Genomic DNA, 26,949 nt, shown 5'->3' on the forward strand with positions numbered 1-26,949 from the left:
GGTGGCCGGCCGGGGAGGGACCCCCACCCGCAGCGTGGGCCCGAGGGGCGGGGGTGGAGCCGGCTCCAGCATCCCAGCCCACGATTCTCCTCTGAGGGGACCCCACATCAAAGCCGCCCTCTTGACGCTGAATGAAAGATTACAGAAGGCAGGCTCTGCTCTTGTCCCGCAAGGAGAGCCGGACTCTCAGGTCCTGTGGCGCCCGGGGCTGGGACCACAGTCACGGGCCGAGCCCTGTTTTTCTGGAATGAGCGCCAGGGGATTAAACACTCTCCCGGGTCGCGGGTAGGACCTCGGAAGGCTGGAGGGGTCCAGACTGGATCCGCTGCTCCAGAGACTTGGGTTTCCAATGCAATTACTGAGCCTGGGCCTCAGCTGGGCCTCAGCCTGGCCTCCCCCTCCTCTGGGCAACTAACCACCCAGCTCCTCCCAAGACCCCACACTGACCCGTCTGTCTGCCCCGCCAAAGCTTTAACCCTTTCCCGGCCGGGTTTCCTCAAGAACCCTGAGGTTACCCGGCAGGCGTTCACGGAGCCTCGCCCCATGGCCGCTACACTGGGGTTTTGTCCCCGCAGCCCAGGAGCCTGTAATGACGATCTCTTCCTCCTCTTCATCTCCTTTCCCCCTCTGGAAGGTCTGTAATTAGCGCAGTGGGGCGAGGCCTGGGGAGGCTCAGACAATGTCATTTGAACTGGGATGAGACATGGCTCAATTGCTAGTCTGCACTTTTCTTCTGCTGCCGTTTCATATACAAAACCAGAGCAGGTTAACCCTTAGTCGCCTGGGTCCGGCTCCCCTGATTCCTGCCCCTCGGACCCATTCCCCGGACTCCAGCCTTGACTCATGTGTTGCCAATTTGTACTTCCCAAGCGCTTAGTACAGTGCTCTGCACACAGTAAGCACTCAGTAAATATGACTGATGATGATGATGACTCATAAGCCAGACCTGCATCACCCAAGAGACTCAATCAATCGACACAGACTGTCTGGGTGGCGTGCAGGGCCTGGAGGTGCAGACCTGAGCCCGAGGCCGGCAGAGGCCCAAGCCCAGCAGACTTTAACCAAGTCTCCCAGGCTTCCATTCTGGGCTGGGTGCTAAGGAGGGAAAAGGAAATCTGTGCTCACCCACCCCACACCAGCTGTGGTGCCCCCTTCACCCTGTTGTCCAAGCATCTCCTGCTCTGAACTGGTTTCCTCCTTGGCGCCTCTCCCCAGTGGATTTGAATCCGTTACACTCTTTTTTTTGCTCTGTTGATCCACTTTCCCCAATTAGCTGAAGTTTTAATTCTCCCAGGAATTTCCTGCTTCAAACTTTCAAAAATCCTCCTTTCTCCCTTCGGTTGGTTACCCTCATTCATGGTGGACAAAGAAGAGAAGATGTGATTCCTGACTCTTCCCTCTGACTGCAAATCAATCAATCAATCAATTGTATTTATTGAGCGCTTACTGTGTGCAATCAATCAATCAATCAATCGTATTTATTGAGCACTTACTGTCTGCAGAGCACTGTACTAAGCACTTGGGAAGTACAAGTTGGCAACATATAGAGACAGTCCCTACCCAACAGTGGGCTCACAGTCTAGAAGGGGGAGACAGAGAACAAAACCAAACATATTAACAAAATAAAATAAATAGAATAGATATGTGCAAGTAAAATAAATAAATAAATAGAGTAATAAATATGTACAAACATATATACATATACAAAGCTCTGGAGCTGGCCTCACAGTTGAGGAACTGTTCTCTGTGCCCCAGGTTCTCTCACCCCAGGGGTCGGGGTGCAATCCAGAGTACGCCCCAACTAGTGTGTGTGTGTGTGTGTGTGTGTGTGTGTGTGTGTGTGTGTGTGTGTGTGTGACTCTCTCTCATTATCTACCTTTCTCTCTATTTATCTATCTGTCTCTATCTCTCTCTCTCTCTCAGCTCTTAGGCCCTGAAGGCTCCAGAAGCTTTTCTAGGAGTGTCTGGAATGTACATTTTCCCCATCGCTGGATTGCCAAGTCAAAAGTGCAGCCACATTTCCATTTACTCTGCGGGACTGCCACTCCAGTAACAGGTAGCAAACAGCTGGAAGGGGATCCCTTCACCTTTCTGCTCCTCTGTTCCTCAGAGAGGAGGCAAAAAAAGTGAATCTCTGACTCTTCCACCTGCTGGATTCAAAATCCGCAGGAAACCATGATAATAATGATGATGGGATTTGTTAAGCACTTACTATGTGCCAAGCACTGTTCTAAGCACTGGGGTAGATTCAAAGTAATCAGGTCATCCTAAGTGGGGCTCACAGTTTTAATCCCCATTTTACAGATGAGGTACCTGAAGCACAGAGAAGTGAAGCGGCTTGCCCAAGGTCACACAGCAGACAAGTGGAGGAGCTGGGATTAGAACACATGACCTCTGACTCACAAGCTCGTGCTCTTTCCACTAAGCCATGCTGCTTCTGGGTTTCCTGGCACCAGACAAAAAGGGGTCCCTCTAGTCCTGGAACCGTAGTTTTCTTCCCTGATCCCCAGTCAATCTCCCCACAACCGGGCTCCCCAGGATCAGTGCTGCTGCTTCTTGCTGCTCCCAGGGTCAGAATCGAAGTTTCTGCTCCAAGAGAAAACTGGAAAAGTCTCCCTCCCCAACTCTAGACTGTAAGCTCTTTGTGGGCAGGGAATGTGCCCGTTTATTGTTATGTTGTACTCTCCCAAACACTTAGTACAGTGCTCCACAACAGTAAGAGCTCAATAAATACGACTGACCGACTGACCAACTCCCTGGCCTTTCCAGCCTACGCTGCCATCCTGAGCTGCTTCCTTTCTCCCCCTTTCTCCCTTTGTCAGCTCGGTCTCTGGAGCTTTTCTCCGGTTGAGTCTGAAGGCCCCGATTTCCTGGCCTCTAAGGCTATAAGCCCTAGGGAGCCCTCAGCCTGTGGCTTCCCCTTCATTCTCCGCATAGCATTAAGCTGCTCATTCCAACCACCACATTCATGGAGCTCAGCCACGTGCAAAACGCAATTAATATTCCAGGCGGCCTCCCCCGTTCCCACTGCCTATTGGAGCAAGCTGGAAACCAGGCCTCAGTGTGGGGGTTTGCGATCACACACGCCAGCATGGCTGATAACAAAGAGTGCAGACACCCCAAAGGTATGTGCCCACTGATATGGGTCCACACAGCTAGACAAGACACATGGTCTAATACCCACCTCTGCCTAAATGAAACTGTGTATAACTAAGAGGGTTTGCAGATGTGAACACACAATACACATCTGCTTATAAATAAGGGGGGACGGGGAGATACCCTTCCCCAGTCATTCACTGCCAAAGCGGTGCCCACCCTTTCTCTCCCTGTCTCAGCCACATACATGCATGCACACATATATGTACACATAGACGCACACACACACACAGAGTATCTGGACAAATCACCCTAGCAGAAGCTCCTACTTAGGCTGTAAGCCCCACCCAGGACAGGGACTGTGTCCGACCTGATTATCTTCTATCTACCCCAGTGCTTAGTGCAGTGCTTGGCACAGAGTGAGCACTTAATGAGTACCACTACTATTAAGAAACCAATAGGAGGCTGTACTTCCCCTGACCAAGTTGATTCATGGCCAGGGGGAGGCTGGGGATGTTTGTACTAAGGAAGGGAAAGAAGTGTATAAAGAGGCAGGACAGAATGCTGCATCAATTTAAAGCCACCAATGGGAGAAAACCAGAAAAGAGGTGGAGTTTCAAACCAGACTCCTCCAATGGAAGGGATGTGCCTGAAGGGAAACGTCAGTGGGGCAGAAATTCAGGGAAGGAGAAGCTGAAATCTCTCCCAAGAAAAGACAGCAGGGGAGGTGGAAGGGGAGGGGGCGTGAGGGAGAAGCGTGCAATCCTAGACTCCGGGTCACCTAAGACTTCAGAGAAATTGAATAGGAAGAACTCCGCCCCAGTGCTCTTTGGGCCTTCCCCAAGATCCTTTTCCAAATGTCTTTCTGAAGCTTCGTGATTTTACCATGCTCAGGGAGAGGACTCCTATCCTTTCCCTGGAAGAGAAATCTTCCCAACATCTGTAAATTCCTCTCCAATGTCCCACTGTCCATCCCAGTTTTCCATTTCATTTGGCACAATGTGCTCTGCAGGCCCCCAGACCACCCGGTCCCTAAACTTCTTCAAAAAAGGATGGGAAGCAGTTTGGCCTAATGCACAGAACACAGGTCAGAGAGTCAAAGGACCTGGGTTCTAATCCCAGCTCTGCCACTTGTCTGCTGTGTGACCTTGGGCCAATTGCTCAACTTCTCTGTGCCTCAGTTCCCTCAACAGTAAAGTAGAGATTAAGACTGTGAGGTCCGTGCGGGACATGGACTGTATTCAACCTGATTATCTCATACCTATCCCTATGCTTAGTACAGTGCCTGGCATATAGTAAGCTCTTAACAAATACCATTATATAAAAAAAAAAAAAGACCGCAGCCTCGAGGAGTGGGAGAGGAAGGAGGGCAGGAAGGGTTGGAGGGCAGAAACCCCCAGTGGCAGACATGATGGGGAGGGGTGATATTACAGTACCTAGTGGGAAGAGCATCAGATGGTGAATCAAGAAATCTGAGTTCTAATCCCAGTTCTGCCACTTGCCTGCTCTGTGACCTTGGGCAAGTCACTTCTCTGTGCCTCCAGTTGCTCATCTGTAAAATGGAAGTAAAATACGTGTTCACCCTCCCTCCTAGACTGTGAGCCCCACGTGGGACAGGGGCTGTGTCGAATCTCATCATCTTGTATCTACCCCAGTAAAGAAAGCACTTCACAAATACCACCATCATTAATATTTAATGTTGGAACGGGCCATAGGAGGTGCAGAACCAGAGGGGAGAAGGATAGAGGAAGCAGGAGGGAGAACTCGATACCCTCTTCCAGAGTGGCAGGGGATCTCGTTATCACGGCAGCTGAACGACACGAGCCTGCAAGCTCCGCCGCCTTCGGCGCTCTGCCCACGGGAACCTGCAACACCAAGAGAGGAGGTGGGCGATCGGGAAGCTCATGATGACTACAACTCCCTCCTCCGGTCCCCCCTCCATCACCCCACCCGCCACAGCTTCCTCCTGGCTGGACAAAACCACCTGTCCCCAAGGCGCAGGGCTGACCATCCCCTGAGCAGGTCCTTGCAGTGGGTGAAGAGACCCAGTGCCGCCAGCCGAGGAAAGTTTTGGTGGTGAAGGCCGGGCGGGGAGGGGTCCCTGCGACTCTAGCTCCCTGAGGGTGGTGGTCCCGATCTGCGGAGGAGAAATAGTGAGGGAAGGGGGCAAGAAGTAGGGATGATGGCTGCTAGAGCAGTGGAAATGGGGGGTTACGGGTGGCTGCACCCCATTGCCATCAGCACTTTGCGGGCAGGCTACCCTGAGGGCAGCAGCAATGCCACCTTTACCTCAGCTAGCTGGGCTTGACTCCCCTGGCATTAGAGGTCTCCTCTTGGCCAGGGTCTGGGAAAGATTGCCCTGATCCCCCTCCCATCCAACTCCTCTGGCCCTGCCCCATGACGATTAGGGGCAGACAAGCCAAGGGAAAGATGCAAGGGGGTTGTGTGGCAGGCCTCGGGCCGGGGAGGGCTCTGAGAGTCACACCCCCCAGAGGAGGCATCTAGGACCCCCCCCAAGCACCACCTAGTTTGTTCTCACCCATAATGGGCACAGCAGCACACACTTCAGCAGGATGGTGCGCCAGGTGCCCCTAGTGCCCCTGCCAAGACGGGGAAGGGGGGAGCTGCCAGTTCGCGACTGGCTGAGTCCATTTTAAGGGGAAGAGAAGAGAACAAAGGCCCAGTCTGGTCCGAGCCATTTGCCGGAGGTAATTCTAATCTCCAGGATGAATTTGTTTTCATTTCACAGAAGTTCCTGTTTGAATGTGCCAAAGTGTTTTTACCTTTAGGATCCAGGCAAACAAGCCAGGTTTACTTTGGTTGACCTTCTCAACGACACTCCTGCCTACCTGCCTACCTGCCTATCTCTCTGCCTCTTAGTGTAAATATCACTCCACCTTGGACTTAAGTCCCCTAGTACCTGGGGTACAGGCAAAGGGGTCTGAGCTCCCAGACTGCAGAGGCCTCCACAAAACCTCGGGAAGGCTAGTGGCTGCAGCAGCTTTTGGACTCTGAGCTACCAGGAGACTGAAATTCTGCTCTTTTTGTACATGGCACACTACGGACTTTTGTTTTTATTCTGTGCATATTGTGCATTTGTCCTTGTCTTTTATACCACCTTAGGGTCTTATTATTTCACTGTTCCTGATGCATCTGTCTCCGGTTCCCTCTCCCCCTCCAAGAGAAGCAGCATGGCTTAGAGTCAAGAGCCCGAGCTTGGGAGTCAGAGGACTTGGGTTCTGATCCCCACTCTGCCACTTTTCTACTTTGTGACCTTGGACAAGTCACTTCACTTCTCCATGCCTCAGTTCCCTCATCTATAAATTGGGGATTAAGACTGTGAACCCCATGTGGGACAGGGACTGTGTCCAACCTGATTACCTTGTATCTACACCAGCGCATAGTATAGTGCCTGGCATCAATTAAGCATTTAACAAATACCATTATTATTATTACTATTATACTCATAGATTGTATAAGCCCCTCAAGAAACAGGGTCCATGTCTAATTCCTACCTGTGTACTCTTTCCCAGTGCCTAGTAAAATGTACTGCACACAGTAAGAGCTTAATAAATCCTATTGCAGCTACTAGAGAGTCCCTTGCCCTGAATCTAAGCCTGCTCCATCCCTCGAGTCTTTTCCAAAATTCTTTGGTGGAATTGTGACATTAGATCTGAGGATGTCTACCAACACAGGTGGAGAGCAAGTTTCTTTTCCTCACTGAGGCCCATCGGGTCCCCTGCACCACCTGCCATTCCTCTGCGTCAGAGCCCAAACTCCACAACGCTGATTTTTTTTTCTCGGCTTAACCTTCGATGCCATTTCCCGGAGACAGGCAGAAAGCTTATCTCTGCTCTTTCCTCCTCCTGCGTCACAGAGCTGGGATGGAATGACTATGCATTAGGCCTGGCCTCACAGTTGGACAGTTTGTGATTGCTTCCTGTGTGTTCCCAAGCTGGTGCAGAGGGTGTTTTGTGCAGCGACTCCAGATGTTCTCGTTCCTGTTTACAACCCTCAGGCCTGACTTTGGGCTGTAAGGTTTCATTTCTGTACCTGAGAGTGAGCTGAGGAGGGTAGAATGGGGAGGCACCCCCATCCTCCGATGCTGAGGATCCCAAAGTTAATAGGAACAATCATTCATCAGTGCTGCTCAATCAGTCGGTCCAATCAATCATACTTACTGAGCGTTTACCATGTGCAGAGCATTGTACTAAGCACTTGGGAGAGTGCAGTGTAACAGAGTTGTTATACATTTCCTGCTCACAACGAGCTTACAGTCTAGAGGGGAAGACAGACATCCATATAAATAAATAAATAATAGATACATTCATAAGTGCTGTGGGGCTGATGGAGGGGTGAATAGAAGATGCAAATCCAATTGCAGGTGCTCCACCCAGTCCCATCTTCCGCCTCCAACAGTGACAATGGGAAGCTTGGAGGAAGGAATCATGTATTGAGCTGGATGCCAGGGAGCCTACCTTTGAGAAATCCCAAGTAGACACGGGAGTGGGGACAGACCCCCCCAAGACTGTGCTCTGAAGTCACGGAGTGGAGGAGAGCCAGCTCAGACCAGAAAACTTGAGGTGGGAAGAGAGGGCCCAAGGTGGTTGATTAATAAGTTGGTTATTAAGTCTTGGAAGCTGGGGAATTGTTGGCTCTCATGGAGAAGCTAACTATAATAGTAATAGTAGCATTAATTGTGGGCCTTTGTTAAATCCTTACTATGTGCCTAGCACTGTACTAATCACTGAGGTAAATACAAGATTATTAGGTTGGACTTAGTCCCCTTCCCACAGAGGGCCCACAGTCTAAGTGGGAGGGAGAACAGGTATTGAATCCTCACTTTGCAGATGAGGAAACTGAGGTGCAGAGATGTCAAGTATCTTGGCCAAGGTCACCCAGTAGACCAGCGGCAGACTCAGGATTAGAACTCAGGACCTCTGACTCCAAGGCCCGGGCTCTTTCCCCTAGGCCACCCTGCTTTGGGAAACTTGGAAGAGCATCCTGGTCCCTGAGAAAGGTCAATTTGCTGACCACACCCAAAGGAAAAGTTGCTTGCCTCAGGACCTCATCTTTACCTTTTATCAATCAATCATCAATCAATCGTATTTATTTAAAGGCCACTCTGTGCTGGGGAGTGTTCCAGAGAGTACAACGGAAGAGGAAGAAAACAGAATCTCAGCCTTTTTCTTTTCAACAGCTTTGGAGGGAGGACAACAGCTCACTCTGTCTTGGAATGGACACACCCCCTCATTGCTTTCTCTCCCCAGTCCTGTCCCCTGGTTAGAGAGCAAGATCTTTTGGGAGTCCTTGTGTGTCAGGGAAACTCCATGGAAGATGCTGAGACCAGAATGTCTCCACAGGATTATTTTAAATGGTTTCCCAGGGTATTCACCTGGGTAAGAATCAGGAAAGAGAGGAAATTGTAATCCTGTTTATCTGAAACTATATAATCTTCCCCAGTCACTTAAATAGTGCCTGGGTCTGTAATTACAGCATAAGCTGCAAGGAATTCATGCACACATTGCAGCTAACCTCAGACCCAGGGTCTCCTTTGTTCTCTTCCGCCTCGCCGCAGGAAACACGATCACCTGATAAAGAAGGTATCAATCAATCATATTCATTGAGCGCTTACTGTGTGCAGACCAATGTGCTAAACACTTGGGAGAATACAATCTAAGTTGGTAGACACATTCTCTGCCCACAGTGAGGCACAGAGAGACACACTGTGCTTCGGGGCAGCCTTATGGATTCTGGATATCCAGAAAATCTTTGGTCCAGAAAACATTCCCAGCATTTCCCACAGCAGGAATGCTGGAGCCATGATGCACCTGGGGACAATGAAAGTCGAGTATGTCTGAACAGCGTCTTCCTCTTTCATTTTTTTCCCTCTAGACTATAATAAGCTCATTGAAAGAAGGGAATGTGTCCACTAACTCTCTTATATTCTGCTCTCCCAAGTACTTAGTACAATGTTCTGCACACCATAAGTCCTCAAAAAATTGTCTTGTCTTATGCTGTCAAGTTGTCTCTGACCCGTAGCGACACCAGGGAAACATCTCTCCCAGAATGCCCCACCTCCATCTGCAATCGTTCTGGTAGTGGATCCATAGAGTTTTCTTGGAAGTGGTTTACCATTGCCGCCTTCCACGCAGTAAACTCGAGTCTCCGTCCTCGACTCTCTCCCATGCCGCTGCTGCCCAGCACCGGGGAGTTTTGACTCGTTGCAGATTGCCTTCCACTCGCTAGCCACTGCCCAAGCTAGGAATGGAATGGGTAGGCCTCTGCTTGGTTCTCCCTCCCATAGTCAAGACTGGTAGAGAACTGGAAACTCTTCAGGTGTGACCCTGAAAATTATTAGTATTATTATTATTAGTATTATTATTAATAACTCTTAGGACTGAGGCTCATCCATCCTCCCTGATGGAAGACTTCATCCCCTGCCAGTCCACCCGCACTCAACAAAGCCTAGACTGTGTAAGCTCCTTGTGGGCAGGGAGCATGTCTACCTAATCTGGTATATCGTGCTCTTCCAAGAGCTTAGTACAGTGCTCTTGACTCCACTGATTGGTCGATGGATCGAAAGCCCTCTAAAGAAGGGTGCAGAGCCCAGGGGAGCCCCTTCTCTTGCCCAGTGTGTATAATGACCCTGCCTGAGGTCATTCTTTCTCTTGCCTCCACCCACAAGCACCTCAAGCTCACACAAAGAAGTTAAACTAGAAGAGCTTCCTAGAGCACCTCTGGTGACATACATACCTCCTGTGACATAAATTCACCACTTAAAGTCCTGCGGTTTCTGCGCTCATTAAATCACAAGCGGAAGACACGACTTAGTCCAATTAATGATTTCTGGGTAGGAAGCTACACTTAGGTGCTCCCAAGGAAGTAGGTACTTTTCAGAAAACACTTCGGTTTGCTCAGGTGCCTTTAGCATTGTTTATCTCCTTTTTAAGAGATTAAGTTTCAGCTTGGAACTGGGTAAGGTTGGTGATGGACTGAGCCAGGGAGGGATTGTGTCAGGCTGATTGTTCGGAGGAGCCAGTCAGCTCTTTGGAGATGATGCCCAGTTTGTTCCACTGCAGACAAGACACCAGATACATTACCTATTGTTGTGCAACTAATCCCTTTCGGGTTTTAGAACCTGGGACAAACACGTCAGAGAACAGGTCTGAAAATGGGTCTGAAGACACTGGTGTGCTTCCCGCTGGGGTGTTCCAGGATCTGGGGGAGGGGACGGGGGAGGGGGCACAGGAGGGGTGAGAGGCAGGGAGTGGAAGGGGCAGAGCTTCTTTGCTTGGAGTGGGGGTTGCGATCACTATTTTAAAAGGCCGAGCCCTCTACCCAAATGTAATTGTAGGGCTGAACTGGGTAATTGTAGGAGAGGAATGAAAAGCTTTAGAACTGTAGGGATTTGGAATCAAAAGTTTGGAAGGCTTCAATCTGACTGGAACTAAATCCTGTACCAGAAAAATAGAATAATAATAATTATTATTATGGTATGGCGTTGGGGTGAATGCAAGCAAAATCGGGTTGGACACAGTCCCTGTCCCACATGGGGCTCACAGTCTCAATCCTCATTTTACAGATGAGGTGACTGAGGCCCAGAGAAGTGAAGTGACTTGCCCAAGGTCACACAGCAGACAAGTGGCAGAGCTGGAACTCGAACCCACGACCTTTGGATTCCCAGGCCCGTGCTCTTCCCACTGCGCCATGCTGCTTCTCTAGAGGAGGCTTCCTTACAGTCCCCGCTGAAGGCAGGCCACTTCACTGAGTAATTGTATACCAATTGTCCATTCAGTAGGTGAAAGGCTCCAGTGAAGAGACACGCTTCTCGAGGAAGGGGTAGGATGGAAGCAGCATGGCCTAGTGGATAGAGCTTGGGTCTGGGGGTCAGAAGGATCTGCCACTTGTCTGCTGTATGACCTCGGGCAAGTCACTTAACTTCTCTGTACTTCAGTTACCTCGTGTAAAATGGGGATTGAGACTGTGAGCCCCATGTGGGACAGGGACTGTGTCCAACCTGAATGGGTTGTATCTATCCCAGTGCTTAGAACAGTGCTTGACACGATAAGCACCTAACAAATACCATTATTATTATGATGTTTTGTGCCAGGGGTGGGATAAGACACTAAGATTGGTCACAAGCGAGGCTTATTTTAATGCACAGCAGCTGGGGAGGCTCTCTCACCAACTGGAGCCCAAGGGGGTCTGTGCCCGTGCCTGGAGTTGGCACCTGTGATAGACGTTTTCCAAGGCAGGCTGCGTTCAGCTCGGCTACCAGTCCAGGGATTTCTCTGCAGGGATGAGATGCCTCTAAGACCCCATCAGCTTCAAGACAGACTGCGGTGCAGAGTGGCAGGGGGAAGAAAGAGAGCCCAAAAAAATTCTATGAGGAATCTAAAATCCATAAAAAGCCAGGAAACCTTAGGGAAATCCTAGCTTCCCAAGATCCCAAATTGGGAGCTCTCCAGACTTGGCCTGGGTCTGCCCAAGACCACCCCAAGCTACCAGCGTGGGGTGTACTAAGCGCTGTACTAAGCGCTTGAGAAGCAGTGTGGTTCAGTGGAAAGAGCCTGGGCTTTGGAGTCAGAGGTCATGGGTTCAAACTCCAGCTCTGCCAATTGTCAGCCGTGTGACTTTGGGCAAATCACTTAACTTCTCTGTGCCTCAGTTACCGCATCTGAAAAATGGGAATTAGGACTGTGAGCCCCCTGTGGGACAACCTGATCACCTTGTAACCTCCCCAGCACTGAGAACAGTGCTTTGCACATAGTAAACGCTTAATAAATGTCGTCATTGTTATTGTTATTTTTACCAACCCCTTGAGTTCTCCCCAGAATTCCCCCAAACTGACATGAAATTTCCACAGGGACACTCTTTGGTGTTGGGACTTAGTTTGGGGATTTTTTTTTTCCTAATGTACAGAACAGGGGTCGTTATGTGCTTAGGAAATAGTGATCTAGAATTACCTAACTTTTACGGTATTTGTTAAGCACTTACTATATGTCAACACTATTCTAAGTGCTAGGGTAGGTACAAGTTAATGAGGTCAGACACAGTCCCTGTTCCGCATGGGGCTCACAGTCTAAGTAGGTGGGAGAACAGGTATTGAACAGTTGACAAAACTGAGGCACAGAGAAGTTAAGTGACTTGCCCATGGTCACACAGCAGGCAAATGGCATAGCCAGGATTAGAACCCAGGTCCTCTAAGTCCCAAGCCTTAAGCCATGCCCCAGTGCTCTGTAGCACTTTAGGGTAGGGGGAGGGTAGGGGGGTATTGTGGCCCACTTTACATGATACAGGGCCTGGCACAGGCAGGTTCACCTCAGCACCTAGAGGATTTAGAACCCCATCTCCCTATGGATTAAAAATTGACAATTGAAGGCCTGATTTGAATGATGTGCCCAGGTGCCAGGTTTTCCTCCCTAGAGCAGGAGCAATGCAGGGGTGTGGCTTTTAAGGGGGGAATGTCGTGAGATGGGCTTGGAAATAATCGGCAGCCCCCCGATTTGCCATCTTGCTCAGCTCCGCTCGGAATCTCGGCCCCATTTGGAAGCGCTCAGGTCTTGTCAGACTGAGGGCGGCTGGAAGCCCGGTCCCAAGAGCTGTGAGGTTCATTCCTTCATTCATTCATTCAATTGTATTTATTGAGCGCTTACTGTGTGCAGAGCACTGTACTAAGTGCTTGGAAAGTACAATTCAGCAATAGAGACAATCCCTGCCCACACAGGGCTTACAGTCTAGAAGAGGGGAAGACAGACATCAAAACAAATAAGCAGGCAGAAAACAGTGCCCCGGCCACCCTCACCACCAGGAAACCCAAGGGGTCCGTGTGCTCTGGCACCTAGGATGGAGATATTCCAGGCTCCCTTTGATGTTTCTGGGCTTCATGGCATAGCGGAGAGACCACGGGCCTGGGTGTCAAAAGGTTTTAGGATCTCATCCTGCCTCTGCCACTTGTCTGCTATGTGACCTTGGGCAAGTCACTTCATTTCTCTGTGCCTCAGTTCCCTCATCTGTAAAATGGGGATCGAGACCGTGAGCCCCACGTGGGACAGGAGCCGTGTCCAACCCGATTGGCTCATATTCAACCCCAGAGCTTAGTGCAATGCTTGGCACATAGTAAGCACTTAACGAATTCCCTCTAGACTGTAGGTCCAATGTGGGCAGAGATTGTCTCTCTTTATTGCTGTATTGTACTTTCCAAGCACCTAGTACAGTGCTCTGAACACAGTAAGTGCTCAATAAATACGATTGGATAAATGAATGAATGAAATGCCATAATTATCATTATTTTATTATTATTATTATTCTCAGTCAACTTTACTTCTGGCTCCAGTTACAGTGAGCCCATTGTTGGGTAGGGATAGTCTCTATTGGTTGACAAATTGTACTTTCCAAGCACCTAGTATAGTGCTCTGCACACAGTCAGCATTCGATACATATGAATGAATGAATGAATGGAATGGAATGCCATAATTATTATTATTATTATTCTGAGTCAACTTTACTTCTGGCTGTGGTTACAGTGAGCCCGTTGTTGGGAAGGGATAGTCTCTATCGGTTGCCGAATTGTACTTTCCAAACGCTTAGTACGGTGCTCTGCACACAGTCAGTGCTCAATATGAATGAATGAATGAATGAATGAATGAATGGAATGCCATAATTATTATTATTATTCTGAGTCAACTTTACTTCTGGCTCTGGTTACAGTTAGCACATTGTTGGGAAGGGATACTCTCTATCGGTTGCTGAATTTTACTTTCCAAGCACTTAGTACAGTGCTCTGCACATAGTCAGCGTTCAATATGAATGAATGAATGAATGAATGAAATGCCATAATTATTGTTATTATTATTATTCTGAGTCAACTTTACTTCTGGCTCCGGTTACAGTGAGCCCGTTGTTGGGTAGAAATTGTCTCTTATCAGTTGCTGAATTGTACTTTCCAAGTGCTTAGTACAGTGCACTGCACACAGTCAGCGCTCAATATGTACGTATGAATGAATGAATGAATGAATGGAATGCCATAATTATTATTATTATTCTGAGTCAACTTTACTTCTGGCTCTGGTCACAGTGAGCCCGTTGTTGGGTAGGGACTGTCTCTAATGGCTGCTGACTTGTGCTTTCCAAGCGCTTAGTACAGTGCTCTGCACACGGTCGGCACTCAATATGTACAATTAAATGAATGAATGAATGAATATATACGATTGAATGAATGAATACATACGATTGAATGAATGAATTCAGCTGAGAGAGAGAGAGGAGCGGAGGTCCCCCAATCCCAGCCATGGATGTCTAATCCCGCCTCTGCCACTTTTCAGCTGTGTGACTTTGGGCAAGTCACTTAATAATAATAATAATAATAATAATAATAATAATGGCATTTATTAAGCACTTACTATGTGCAAAGCACGTTCTAAGCACAGGGGAGGTATAAGGTGATCAGTTTGTCCCATGGAGGGCTCATAGTCTTAATCCCCATTTTCTAGATGAGGTAACTGAGGCCCAGAGAAGTGAAGTATTTATTTTACTTGTACATTTCTATCCTATTTATTTTATTCTGTTGGTATGTTTGGTTCTGTTCTCTGTCTCCCCCTTTTAGACTGTGAGCCCACTGTTGGGTAGGGACTGTCTCTATATGTTGCCAATTTGTACTTCTCAAGCGCTTAGTACAGTGCTCTGCACATAGTAAGCGCTCAATAAATACGATTGATTGATTGATTGATTGAAGTAACTTACCCAAAGTCACACAGCTGGCAACTGGCGGAGCCGGGATTTGAACCCATGACCCTGGGCTTCAAGGCTCTCCATCACCTCGCCCCCTTCTACCTCACCTCCCTTCTCTCCTTCTACTGCCCAGCCCGCACCCTCCGCTCCTCCACCACTAATCTCCTCACTGTACCTCGTTCTCGCCTGTCCCGCCATCGACCCCCGGCCCACGTCATCCCCCGGGCCTGGAATGCCCTCCCTCTGCAGCTAGCTCTCTTCCTCCCTTCAAGGCCCTGCTGAGAGCTCACCTCCTCCAGTAGGCCTTCCCAGACTGAGCCCCTTCCTTCCTCTCCCCCTCGTCCCCCTCTCCATCCCCCCATCTTACCTCCTTCCCTTACCCACAGCACCTGTATATATGTATATATGGTTGTACATATTTATTACTCTATTTATTTATTTATTTATTTATTTTACTTGTACATTTCTATCCTATTTATTTTATTTTGTTGGTATGCATGGTTTTGTTCTCTGTCTCCCCCTTTTAGACTGTGAGCCCACTGTTGGGTAGGGACTGTCTCTATGTGTTGCCAATTTGTACTTCCCAAGCACTTAGTACAGTGCTCTGCACATAGTAAGCGCTCAATAAATACGATTGATTGATTGATTGATTGATTGATTGACCTCTGACTCCACAGCCTGTGCTCTTTCCACTGAGCCACGCAGCTTCTCTTCTAGGCTTCAGTGACCTCATCTGTAAAGTGGGAATGAAGACTGTGAGCCCCTCATGGGAGAACCTGATCACCTTGTATCCCCACCAGCACATAGTAAGTGCTTAACAAATGCTATCATTATCATTATTTTCTGAGCCTCAGCTACCTTATCTGTAAAATGGGGATTTAGACTGTGAGCCCCACGTGGGACAACCTGCTCACCTTGTTCACCGCCCCCCCCCAGCGCTTAGAAAAGTGCTTCGCACATAGTAAGTGCTTAACAAATGCCATCATTATTATTATCATTATTATTATTATTTTCTGAGCCTCAGCTACCTCAACTGTAAAACGGGAATTAAGACTGGGAGCCCCACATGGGACAACCTGCTCACCTTGTACCCCCCCCACCTCAGCACTTAGAACAGTGCTTCACACATAGTAAGTGCTTAACAAATGCCATCATTATTATTATCTTCTGAGCCTCAGCTACCTCATCTGTAAAATGTGGATGAAGACTGTGAGCCCCTCGTGGGACAACCTGATCACCTTGTATCCCCCCCAGTGCTTAGAACAGTGCTTCACACATAGTAAGCGCTTAAAAATCATTACTATTTTCTGAGCCCCAGCTACCTCATCTGTAAAAATGCGGATGAAGACTGTGAGCCCCACGTGGGACAACCTGCTCCCCTTGTATCCCCCCTAGCGCTTAGAACAGTGCTTCGGACATAGTAAGCGCTTAATCAATCAATCAATCAATCCATCGCATTTATTGAGCGCTTACTGTGTGCAGAGCACTGTACTAAGCGCTTGGGAAGTACAAGCTGGCAACATATAGAGACAGTCCCTACCCAACAGTGGGCTCACAGTCTAGAACAAATGCCATCATTATTATCAATCAACCAATCAATCAATCGTCTTTATTGAGCGCTTACTGTGTGCAGAGCACTGTACCGAGCTCTTGGGAAGTACAAGTTGGCAACATATAGAGACAGTCCCTAGCCAACAGTGGGCTCACAGTCTAGAACAAATGCCATCATTATTATTAATCAACCAATCAATCAATCGTCTTTATTGAGCGCTTACTGTGTGCAGAGCCCTGGACTAAGCACTAGGGAAGTACAAGCTGGCAACATATAGAGACAGTCCCTACCCAACAGTGGGCTCACAGTCTAGAACAAATGCCATCATTATTATCAATCAACCAATCAATCAATCGTCTTTATTGAGCACTTACTGTGTGCAGAGCACTGTACTAAGTGCTTGGGAAGTACAAGCTGGCACCATATAGAGACAGTCCCTTCCCAACAGTGGGCTCACAGTCTAGAACAAATGCCATCATTATTATCAATCAACCAATCAATCAATCGCCTTTATTGAGCGCTTACTGTGTGCAGAGCACTGTACCAAGCGCTTGGGAAGCACAAGCTGGCAACATATAGAGACAGTCCCTACCCAACAGTGGGCTCACAGTCTAGAACAAATGCCATCATTATTATCAATCAATCAATCGTATTTATTGAGCACTTACTGTGTGCAGATCACTGTACCAAGCGCTTGGGAAGTACAAGCTGGCAACATCTAGAGACAGTCCCTATGATGATGATGATGGCATTTGTTAAGTGCTTACTATGTGCAAAGCACTGTTCTAAGCGCTGGGGGAGGTTACAAGGTGATCAAGTTGTCCCACAGGGGGCTCACAGTTTTAATCCCCATTTCACAGATGAGGTAACTGAGGCCCAGAGAAGTGAAGTGACTTGCCCAAAGTCACACGGCTGACAGTTGGCAGAGCCGGGATTTGAACCCATGATCTCTGACTCCAAAGCCCGGGCTCTTTCCACTGAGCCACGCAACAGTGGGCTCACAGTCTAGAACAAATGCCATCATTATTATCAATCAACCAATCAATCAATCGCATTTATTGCGCGCTTACTGCGTGCAGAGCACTGTACCAAGCGCTTGGGAAGTACAAGTTGGCAACATCATCCTTCTTCTTCTTATTTTCTGAGCCTCAGCTACCTCCCCTGTAAACTGGGGGTTAAGACTGGGAGCCCCACGTGGGGCAACCTGCTCCCCCAGCGCTTCGACCATAGCAAGCGCTTCACAAATACCATCTTTATTGTTATCATTAACATTATTATGTCTCTTTAAATGGGAGGGGTGGGAGGGAGGGGTCCTGGGTCCTGCTGCTGAATATTAATGCGGCCTCATGAGTAATAATGAGGTGGGGGGCGTGTCTCGGCGGGCAGGCGGCGGAGCTCGGGGTTGCCCAGTCTGGAGGGGGAAAGCGCCGGGCAGGGGCACAGAGAGGGCGGAGGGAGCGGCCCGTGCCCCCCGAGGCGGCCCATGGACTGGGACGGCTTGGCACCGGGCGGCAGGGCGATGGTTGGGGCCGCGCTGCGCTGAGCGCCCCTTGCCCTGGGGGTCGGGGGGCACCGTGCCCCTCTGCCCCCCGCCACCTGGCCGCAGCGCTGGAGTGAGGGCAGCCGGACCGCACCTGGGGGGTGGGTGGGTGGGAGGGAGGGGAGAGGGCCGGCTCGCCCTCTCCGCACCCCCTCCCGGGCACCCCCGGGCCCCCCCCCGGGCCCCCCCCGGGCCACGATGGACGGCGCCCTGGACCCCTTCCCCGCCGACCGCCTCTTCCCCGGCTCCAGCTTTCTGGACCTGGGCGACCTGAACGAGGCGGATTTCCTCAGCAGCGCGGTAAGGAAAGGGGAGGGCGGCCCTCTCTGCCCCCTCTCTGCCAGGGGGTCGCCAGCCTGGCACCGTCCCGGAGGAGGGGGAGGTGGAAAGAGAGGGGGCAGCATCTTGGAGTGGGCGAAGGAAAGATCAGACAGGAGGAGAGGGTCCCCGCCCACCAGGGCTGGGAGCAGGGGTCGCTCGGAAGGGGCGAGGGGGGTCCGATCCTCTGCCCCAGCTGGGCACCGGCCGGCTGATTGATGCCCTCTGGAGAGGGGAACAATTCGTTCATTCATTCACTCGTATCTATTGAGCGCTTACCGTGTGCAGAGCACTGGACTAAGAGCTTGGGGACAATGCCCTACTTTAGTGCCCTCTCTGGACCGGCCTCTCTGCCCCCTCTCTGCCAGGGGGTCGCCAGCCTGGCACCGTCCGAGTGGGAGGGAGAAGAAATGGGGCAACATCTTGGAGTGGGCGAAGGAAAGCGCAGACAGGAGGAGAGGGTCCCCACCCACCAGGGCTGGGCAGTCCTGGGAGCAGGGGTCGCTCGGAGGGGGCGAGGGGAGTCTGATCCTCTGCCCCAGCTGGGCACCAGCCGGCTGATTGATGCCCTCTGGAGAGGGGAACAATTCGTTCATTCATTCACTCGTATCTATTGAGCGCTTACCGTGTGCAGAGCACTGGACTAAGCGCTTGGGGACAATGCCCTACTTGAGTGCCCCCTCCGGACCGGCCTCTCTGCCCTCTCTGTGCCAGGGGGTCGCCAGCCTGGCACCGTCCGGGAGGAGGGGGGGGGGGTGGAAAGAGAGGGGGCAGCATCTTGGGGTGGGCGAAGGAAAGATCAGACAGGAGGAGGGGGTCCCCGCCCACCAGGGCTGGGCAGTCCTGGGAGCAGGGGTCTCTCGGAGGGGGAGAGGGGGGTCCGATCCCCTGCCCCCAGCTGGGCACCAGCCGGCTGATTGATGCCCTCTGGAGAGGGGAACAATTCGTTCATTCATTCAATCGTATTGAGCGCTTACCGTGTGCAGAGCACTGGACTAAGCGTTTGGGGACAATGCCCTGCCTTTAGTGCCCTCTCCGGACCGGCCTCCTGCCCCTTCACCAAGACCCCCTCCTCCTCTGCGCCCTCGCCCCATGGGGAGCCCCCCGACCGCCCCCCCTCGCCCCCCCATCTGCGGGCACGCCCAGGGCGAGGGTGGCAGAGGGGCTCGGTGCAAGTGCCCTCCTGCCTGGGGCGTGAGGAGGAAGACCCCCGGGGACCAGCCTGGCACTGCCCGCTGGCACCCCTTTCCTCCCCACGAGCCTCCGGGGCCGAGCGGTCCTAAGGAAACGTGTCTTCCCCAGGGCTGGCGCAGCCTCCGGGCCCTGCGAGGGGAGGGGAGGGGACGGGGGTGGGGGCTCAGTCACAGGAAAAAATGTTTTGCCCAGAAAGGACCTACCCGGAGAAATCCCAGAGCCCGGGAGGGTCCCCGCAGCCCCCGGGGGTCCCCCAGGGACCAAGCAGAGCCCACCCCCTCACCGAGGATAGCCACTTGCCCTACCCAAAGGAAGCTCTCTCCGTGCTGCAGGTGGGGAGACTGAGGCACGGGAAAGGAAGGAGGCCTTCCCAAGCCCTTAGTCCGGTGCTCTGCACACAGTCAGCGCTCAATAAATACGATTGAATCATCAACCGTATTTATTGAACGCTGACTGTGTGCAGAGCACCGGACTAAGCGCTTGGGAAGTACAAGTTGGCAACATATAGAGACAGTCCCTACCCAACAGTGGGCTCACAGTCTAAAAGAATGAAGGAAGGAAGGAATGTGACTTGCCAAAGAAACCGGGGCCAAAACAGCTGGTTTGGGCCAATGGAAACTCAGCGCAACAGATTCAGAAGCCCACTCCCTAGGTGCTTTTTGACTCAGAAAAACGAGGTACCAATCAATCAATCAGTCGTATTTATTGAGCGCTTACTGTGTGCAGAGCACCGTACTAAGCGCTTGGGAAGTACAAGTTGGCAACATATAGAGATGGTCCCTACCCAACAGTGGACTCACAGTCTAGAAGGGGGAGACAGAGAACAAAACCAAACGTATTAACAAAATAAAATAAATAGAATAGATATGTACAAGTAAAATAAATAAATAGAGTAATAAATACGTACAAACATATATGCATATATACAGGTGCTGTGGGGAAGGGAAGGAGGTAAGTAGTGACCCGCTTGGCATTGTCCTGAAATCCAGTTCTCTATCCATTACGTTTCCCTGCTACATTCGTTCATTCGATCGTATGTATTGAGCACTCACTTTGTGCCCAGCTCTGTACTAAGCGCTTGGATTCAGCAACAGACGGAGACAATCCCAGCCCAACAACGGGCTCTCAGTCTAGAAGGGGGGAGGCAGACGACGAAACAAAAAAAGTCGGCATCAGTAGCATCAAAATAGATAAATAGAATTATTGATATAGACACATCATTAATAAGATGAATAGAATAATAAATATGTACAAATATGCACAAGTGTCGTGGGGCGGGGAGGGGATAGAGCAAAGGGAGGGAGTAGGGGCGATGGGGGGAGGGGAGGAGGAGCAGAGAAAAAGGGAGGCTCAGTCTGGGAGGTCCTCCTGGAGGAGGTGAGCTTTCAGTAGGTCTTAGAAGGGGGGAAATGTGCTAGTTTGGCAGATGTGACATGGCCAGCTCTCCAAATGGTGCCAGTTTTATGGGAGCAGAGACACTCACTGTGTAGAAGTCATTAAGACCGTGAACCCTTATGTGGGACAGGGAATGTGTATAATATGATTACTTTTCATCTATCCCGGCGCTTAGTACAGCACCTGGCACATAGTGAGCGCTAAAGGAAAACCACTATTGTTAGTAGTAGGGAAGAGGAGGAGGAGTAATAATAGTAGTAGTATTTATTAAGTGCTTATTGTGTGCAGATTCCTTTTCTTCTCCAAGAGCACGACCCGGCTGGAGACAAGGTTCTCACTACCGCTAGAAATTAAAGGTTTTCTGAGTAGGGTCAGGAAAAGGCACGGGCCAGGTTAAATCTGTAACTTGAGGAAACTAAATCAGTCGTAGCTCTTACTGATCCATTTAACTACCCACCGCAACCGAGTTACCACTGCCCAGCAGTTTGTAAAAATTTTGAACCGTCTGGACCTCAGCGTCATCTAATGATGTCAAAGCTATACTCCTTATGGCCTAAAAGGCTTCACTTTGCAGAAGAATGTAGCCTCAGGCTGGGACACCTACAGATCTGCGAGTCTGGGAGCAGGTCAGCACAGCTCATCTACCCTGGAGATGGGAGTATAAGTGGCAAGGGACAAAGATATTTAAATGATACCAGCTCCCAATGCCCATTGAAACCCTAATCGACCATCATGTGCTTCTCCCCACCATCACCCCAGAAGAGGTACCGGATTGGAAATAGCAAGCAATTCTCTCGAGATAAAGCTAGTAGACCACAGGCACGTTGGAGATAATTTACTTTAGGTGGATCAAGCGCTTAGTACCGTGCTCTGCACACAGTAAGCACTCAATCAATACTATGGAATGAATGAATGACTCTAGAGTGAGAGTGGAAAGGAAACTTGGAACAATCAATAGTTCGGCTTCCCAAGTCTTATTCCTTCTGCTGCTCCCTTTCGGCTACTGGCAAGCACGGGGGGATCTGCATCTCCCCTCCCTCAGTGCTCTGGGTGCCTTGCTGGGTAAACTGGCTGGCCATTATGCCCACTCTGGTCCCTCCAAACAGGGTATCGCCTCCAAGATCGGGAAAGAAAACAGCTGGCAGGGGCTCGAGACCACTGCTGACCAGTGTTTGCAGTGTGGTAAGGAGGGAATGAAAGTTGTTGTTTTAGAGGGGAGTAGCAGGAAGCTCCTTGGCAAAGGTATTTGCACAGTAAACTAATTAACCTTAGAGCAGATGGGTGGAGGACAAGGAAGAGGGATCTTGAGGATGTGAGGGTCACAAGTATCCGGGTATCAGCCCAGGGGAAAGGACTGGACTAAGCTTGAAGATCAATGCACCTTCAGCTCTTTTTCCTCTTGCAGCTTCTCTTGAGCTAACGATGTATGTCCCTTTTATTCTTACCCCTGTGGGATGGGACTCTGTTCAGGGGTTTATGAGGAAGAAATTGTTCTGCCCCAGATCTTACAGTTTCTCCTTCGAGGTTCAGGCCATGGGCTTCGACAGTGTTCTTTGTCTCTTGATGGTCCTTTCCAGGTCTGAAACCAGACTCGGCCATGAAGTCAGTCTGGGACACTGCCTTCCCATGGAGGAGGCCTCTTGCTGATTTCATGGGGGAGTCAGGCCATCTTCTACACTGGCCCCTGTGCTACAGTCGGCAGGGACCCCACCCCCACCCCCACCAGGGGCCAGACTGCAATGGCTCAGTTGATCTTTGGGATGGTGTTTCGAGGGCCAGTCACCCCAGCGTGCTCTAGTACGAGGGGTTGGTGACTTCAGAAAAGGGTGCTCTGCTTTGAGTGCTTAATTGAGCCAGGATGAGGAGAGAGGAGAGTGCTGGGCCCTGAGCTACCTGAGGGAAATGAGAAAAACAGGCGTTGCAGCACTTGTAGCAGGTAAGGTCCCTCCGGCCGACTTGTCCACACTGGGATTTCAATCCTTCAGAGTCCTGCCCATGTCCTCAGTCCACTCAGCCAGACCACTGCTTCCCTGTTCTTCCCACTGCCCAATGTGTTCCCAAAGGAAATGGAATTTCCCCTTGTTTCTTGACCTGACCCCCACCATGCCCACACGTCATTAATGGGAACTGGATTTCTGCATCTGCCCATGGGTCTGTTTTGCTCTCTCCTTCTTCCTCGGTTTGATCTTCTAGGGCCAGCAACAAGCTATAAAGTGCTCAGGATTTTGTTTCAGAGGGGTGTGAAGAAGTCACCCCTCCTCCCCCAACACACGCACACACATACCCGTGGTTTTCTTGTTCTCAAGACCGCTTGATTTTTCTAAATCAATCAATCAGTGGTAGTCACTGGCCACTTTTCCTGTTATATAGAGCATTGTACTAAGCCTTTTGGAGAATATAATACAATAGAGTTTGACGTAATCTCTGCCCTCAAAGAATTTACAGTGGAGTAGGAGGTCCGTGGGTGCATGAGGAGCCCCTTCCAGCCATTTCCTGCAGCTTGGCAGTCGCTCGACCTGGAGCTGCCAGGGTCCGAGGCCACACTCAGGACGTACCATATTGGAGCAGGTTCCCCACACACTTGTCAACATCCCTCACCCCCTCCAGTTGCCACCACCCCTCAGTGGGAGATGAGGGGGAGGCTGGAAAGAAGGGGGAAGCTTTCAGGAGGCGTGGGGTTGGAGTTGAAATAGTCTTTTCCATGAACCACCCCTGCAGCTCTGTGGAGGGATTGGGAAAAGTGGGATGTGGGTGAGACTAGAATTGGTTCCAGGTGGGAGTCTACATCTATAAAGCTGTTTCTAGGGCTTGATGCCCACTGGCCTGAGAACTAGGGTCCGATAATCCCACCCAACCAGTCTAGAGTCACTTGAATCCTAATAACCCTCAGAAACTCGTCATCCCTAAGCTGGGGTCTTGTTGGGGCAGAAGGTGCTTCATGCAGCTTTTGCCTTCCAGCTCCCTTCTGCAACCCAGCCAGCTAGGGCAGGGCAATAGATTGACACGATTTTTTGCTGGGGCTTTGATCCAGGATAGGAGGGGAAGGGGAATTCTCTCTTCGTTGAGTCAGTCAGACCATCCTCCCTTGCATGTTGTAGGCTTCAAGGAAGTCGGTCCCCCCTTGCCGCCAAAGACGACACTTGCAGCACACTCACGTGTTGATCAGATACGAGACCCTTGCTGAACCATACTACTCGATGTGAGGGGCAGGGAGAGGGCCAAGGTTTGCTGATACAGGCGGTTGGAATTGAGTGTGGCCCGCCAGAGCTGGCAGGAACATCGTGTAACTTTGTGGGAGCAGAGAACCAGCCTGCCGATGTGAGTGGCAGGGCCTTGGCTGTCCCAGGGGGAAAGGAGGCGAGCCAGGAAGTTTGGAAGAAGCTCGGGGGTAGGGTGTGGCCCTGAGCTATGACATTCAAATTGAATATGTCAAAGGAACATTTTCTAAAGCCCTTTCTGTTCTTGGGGATGGCCTCTGCCTGATGGCCTGCACACTTCTTCCAGCTCCGGGGGACCCGGGACGGAAGGATCTGGACACTAATGGGTGGTGATGGGCTCTTTTTCAGTGCCAGGTTTGGTGGGCTTCATGTGGCATGTCATCTCTGTTTCCATGGCCCTGAAGGGCCCTTGGGCCACCCTGAGCAGAGCCTGCTCTATCAAATGTTGAAATGCAGTTCCATTGGGGTGGGAAGAGGTGTCTCTTCAAGGTCACATTAACAACAATGCTCTCCCAAACGGGAGCAGAGTTAGGGGAATGTTAGAGGCAATCTCCAAACACTGGAATGTGGCCAATAGCCTGTCATTTGCAAAGCCCCCAGGAGCCCGGCTCACTCACCAGTGCCATTCTGTCATCAATCAATCAATCAATCAATCAATGGCATTTACTGAGAGTTTGCTGTGTGCAGAACACTGTACTAAGCACCTGGGAAAGGATTATACGAAAGAACTGTGGACATGATCCCTGCCAACAAAGGGCTTACAGTCTTCGAGAGGAGACAGGCATTAAAATGAATTACGGATAGGGAACATAGTAGTGTAGAAGGTTACGTACATAAATACTGTAGAGCTAGGGTGATTAGCAAAGTGCTTAAGGGGTACACAGCTAAGTGCATAATCGAATCAGAGGGGAGGGTGGATAGAGGAAATGAGGGCTCAGTCCGGGAAGGCCTCTTGGAGGAAGTGTGATTTTAAGACGGTTTTGAGGGTGGGGAGCGTTTGTCTATGGCGTTTGAAGCAGGTGGGAGTTCCAGACCCGAGGGAGGACACGCAAGGGATCGGTGACAGGATAGACAAGATGGAGGTACAAAGAGTAGGTTGGCATTAGAGGAGTGAAATGTGCTGATCAGGTTGTAGTGGGAGAGTAGTGAGGTGCATATGGATCAGTATTACGCTTCTGACTTCCAAATGGAAAAGAATGACCTGTCCCGAACTCAGATCCCCAATCTCACAGATACAGAAAATAGGAAGGGGCCTCCAGAATCTGCCTCTGGGCTCCAGCAAGTCCCACAAATCACCATGGACATCTCATGATGTCAAATGACTAATTTATTTACCAATTAGCATTTGGAAGTTTAGATCCCTCGTGAAGGAGGCTGGGGTGCAGAACTCTATTCTGCAGATGGGGATGGCTGAGGTAGAGACAGGCCGGAGTGCACTCTACCCTGTACTACCCACGGAGTCAGTGGCAGAAGCCGGAATAATGGGCCAGAGCAGTGAGGGACCTGGATTAGACCCCCTGGAGACAAGTCCTGGGCCTGGGAGCAGACTTTGCAGGCTCTCAAACTTACTGACAGTGCATGATCTCAGGAGCCAGAAATTCCCGCTGCCCCCTGCCCCTCTGCTTTGGTGATCCTGCACAGCTGAAAGACATGTCAGAGTCCCAAGGAAGTGGAAGCTGCCCATTGCCCGGCGGAGAGGACATCCACAAGGCAGACCGGGGAGCTCCCCTGTCCTGGGTGGAAGCCGTTCTGCTCATGGGGCAGGCCTCCGCTTTCCATTCTTCCGCTTAGACTGTTCCTATCTGCTTAGCTCAGCTCATAAAGGCCTCTCGCCCCCACCCTCTTCTTAGCCCTCCTGGGGCTCAGATGCCAGCGAGTGGCTTGACTTTGCCATGAATTCTTCCAAACTCCACAGAGGATCCAGGCCTGCAGCCCCATTAAGAGGAGGACCCTCCCAATGCCAGCTGAGAGTCCTGCTCTTCTTTTAATGCACTCCTCTAGGGTCTGAGGCTCTGGCATCAGATGGGGCGTACAGAGGATGAAAAACTGGTGCTTTCTGCCACCTGAGAAGGGATAGAGCTTTGGAGAAGATTGCAATCTAGGGATAGATAATCCCACCCAACAAGCGTAGAGACGCCTGAACCCTGGTAACCATCAGAGACGTGTCATCTCTAAGCCGGGGTCCTGGTGGGGCAGAAGGAGCTTGATCCGGCCTTTGCCATCCAGCTCTCTCCCACAGCTCAGACAGCTGGTGCTAGGCAATAGATCGACAGGGTTTTTTAACCATCTTGCCGAGAGGAGCTGGGGAGCTTAGAAGTCTTTCACACCTGCCTGGGGAAGCAGCCTGGTCCCACTGCATGCTCAGAGCCTTGCTAATACGTTCCTTGGCCCTGTCTGGGGAAAAAGGTCACCACTTAGTCTGTTGGAGGAGAGGACGGTCGCGGGGAGATCAAGCCTGTTCTCCTCTGCTCTGACTTGACCCAAGAGGCTGGACCACATGTCCCAAGCCCTTCCAGTTTGGCTCATCAATGCTTGGAGCCTCTCATGCTGCAGCAAGCTGGTCAGCAAGCAGACCCCAGGGCTGCAACCCTCTTGTGGACCACAACCTCTGATGGCTGAAGTGTCCCTAAGGGCCCTACTATCAGGGTGGCTTTGTGTCTGTTATGTTGGTACACTGTACTCTCCCAAGCTCTGCACACAGTAAGCATTCAGATTGACTGACTGATCAGGCCCCACCAGCTTGAGCCTTGGGCGGGAAGGCTGTTAGAACCCTGGCATCGGTGCTTCTAATAATAATAAGGGTATATATTAAGCATTGACTAGGTGCTAAGCACCATACTAAGCTTTGGGATACTGAGATAATCCAGTCAGACACAGTCCCTGTCCCACAGGGGGCTCACAGT

General features: G+C 50.6%; 1 protein-coding gene and 1 non-coding gene across 2 annotated transcripts in view; one reads left to right on the forward strand and one right to left on the reverse strand.

Moving 5' to 3' along the window:
* Positions 1-9,315: 9,315 nt before the first annotated feature.
* On the reverse strand, positions 9,316-9,453 carry LOC119944406. The gene has a single exon (XR_005455888.1). It is a non-coding gene; the product is annotated as a small nucleolar RNA SNORA7 (small nucleolar RNA).
* An 8,666-nt stretch (positions 9,454-18,119) lies between these two features.
* CREB3L1 (cAMP responsive element binding protein 3 like 1) overlaps positions 18,120-26,949 on the forward strand; it is a 71,498-nt gene continuing 62,668 nt past the window's right edge. Inside the window, exon 1 of the mRNA XM_038764297.1 lies at positions 18,120-18,221. Within this exon, the coding sequence (XP_038620225.1) occupies positions 18,120-18,221 (102 nt within the window). The remainder of the gene's footprint in view (positions 18,222-26,949) is intronic.

This window comes from Tachyglossus aculeatus, chromosome 22 (genome assembly GCF_015852505.1).
Source record: "Tachyglossus aculeatus isolate mTacAcu1 chromosome 22, mTacAcu1.pri, whole genome shotgun sequence".
NCBI lineage: Eukaryota > Metazoa > Chordata > Mammalia > Monotremata > Tachyglossidae > Tachyglossus > Tachyglossus aculeatus.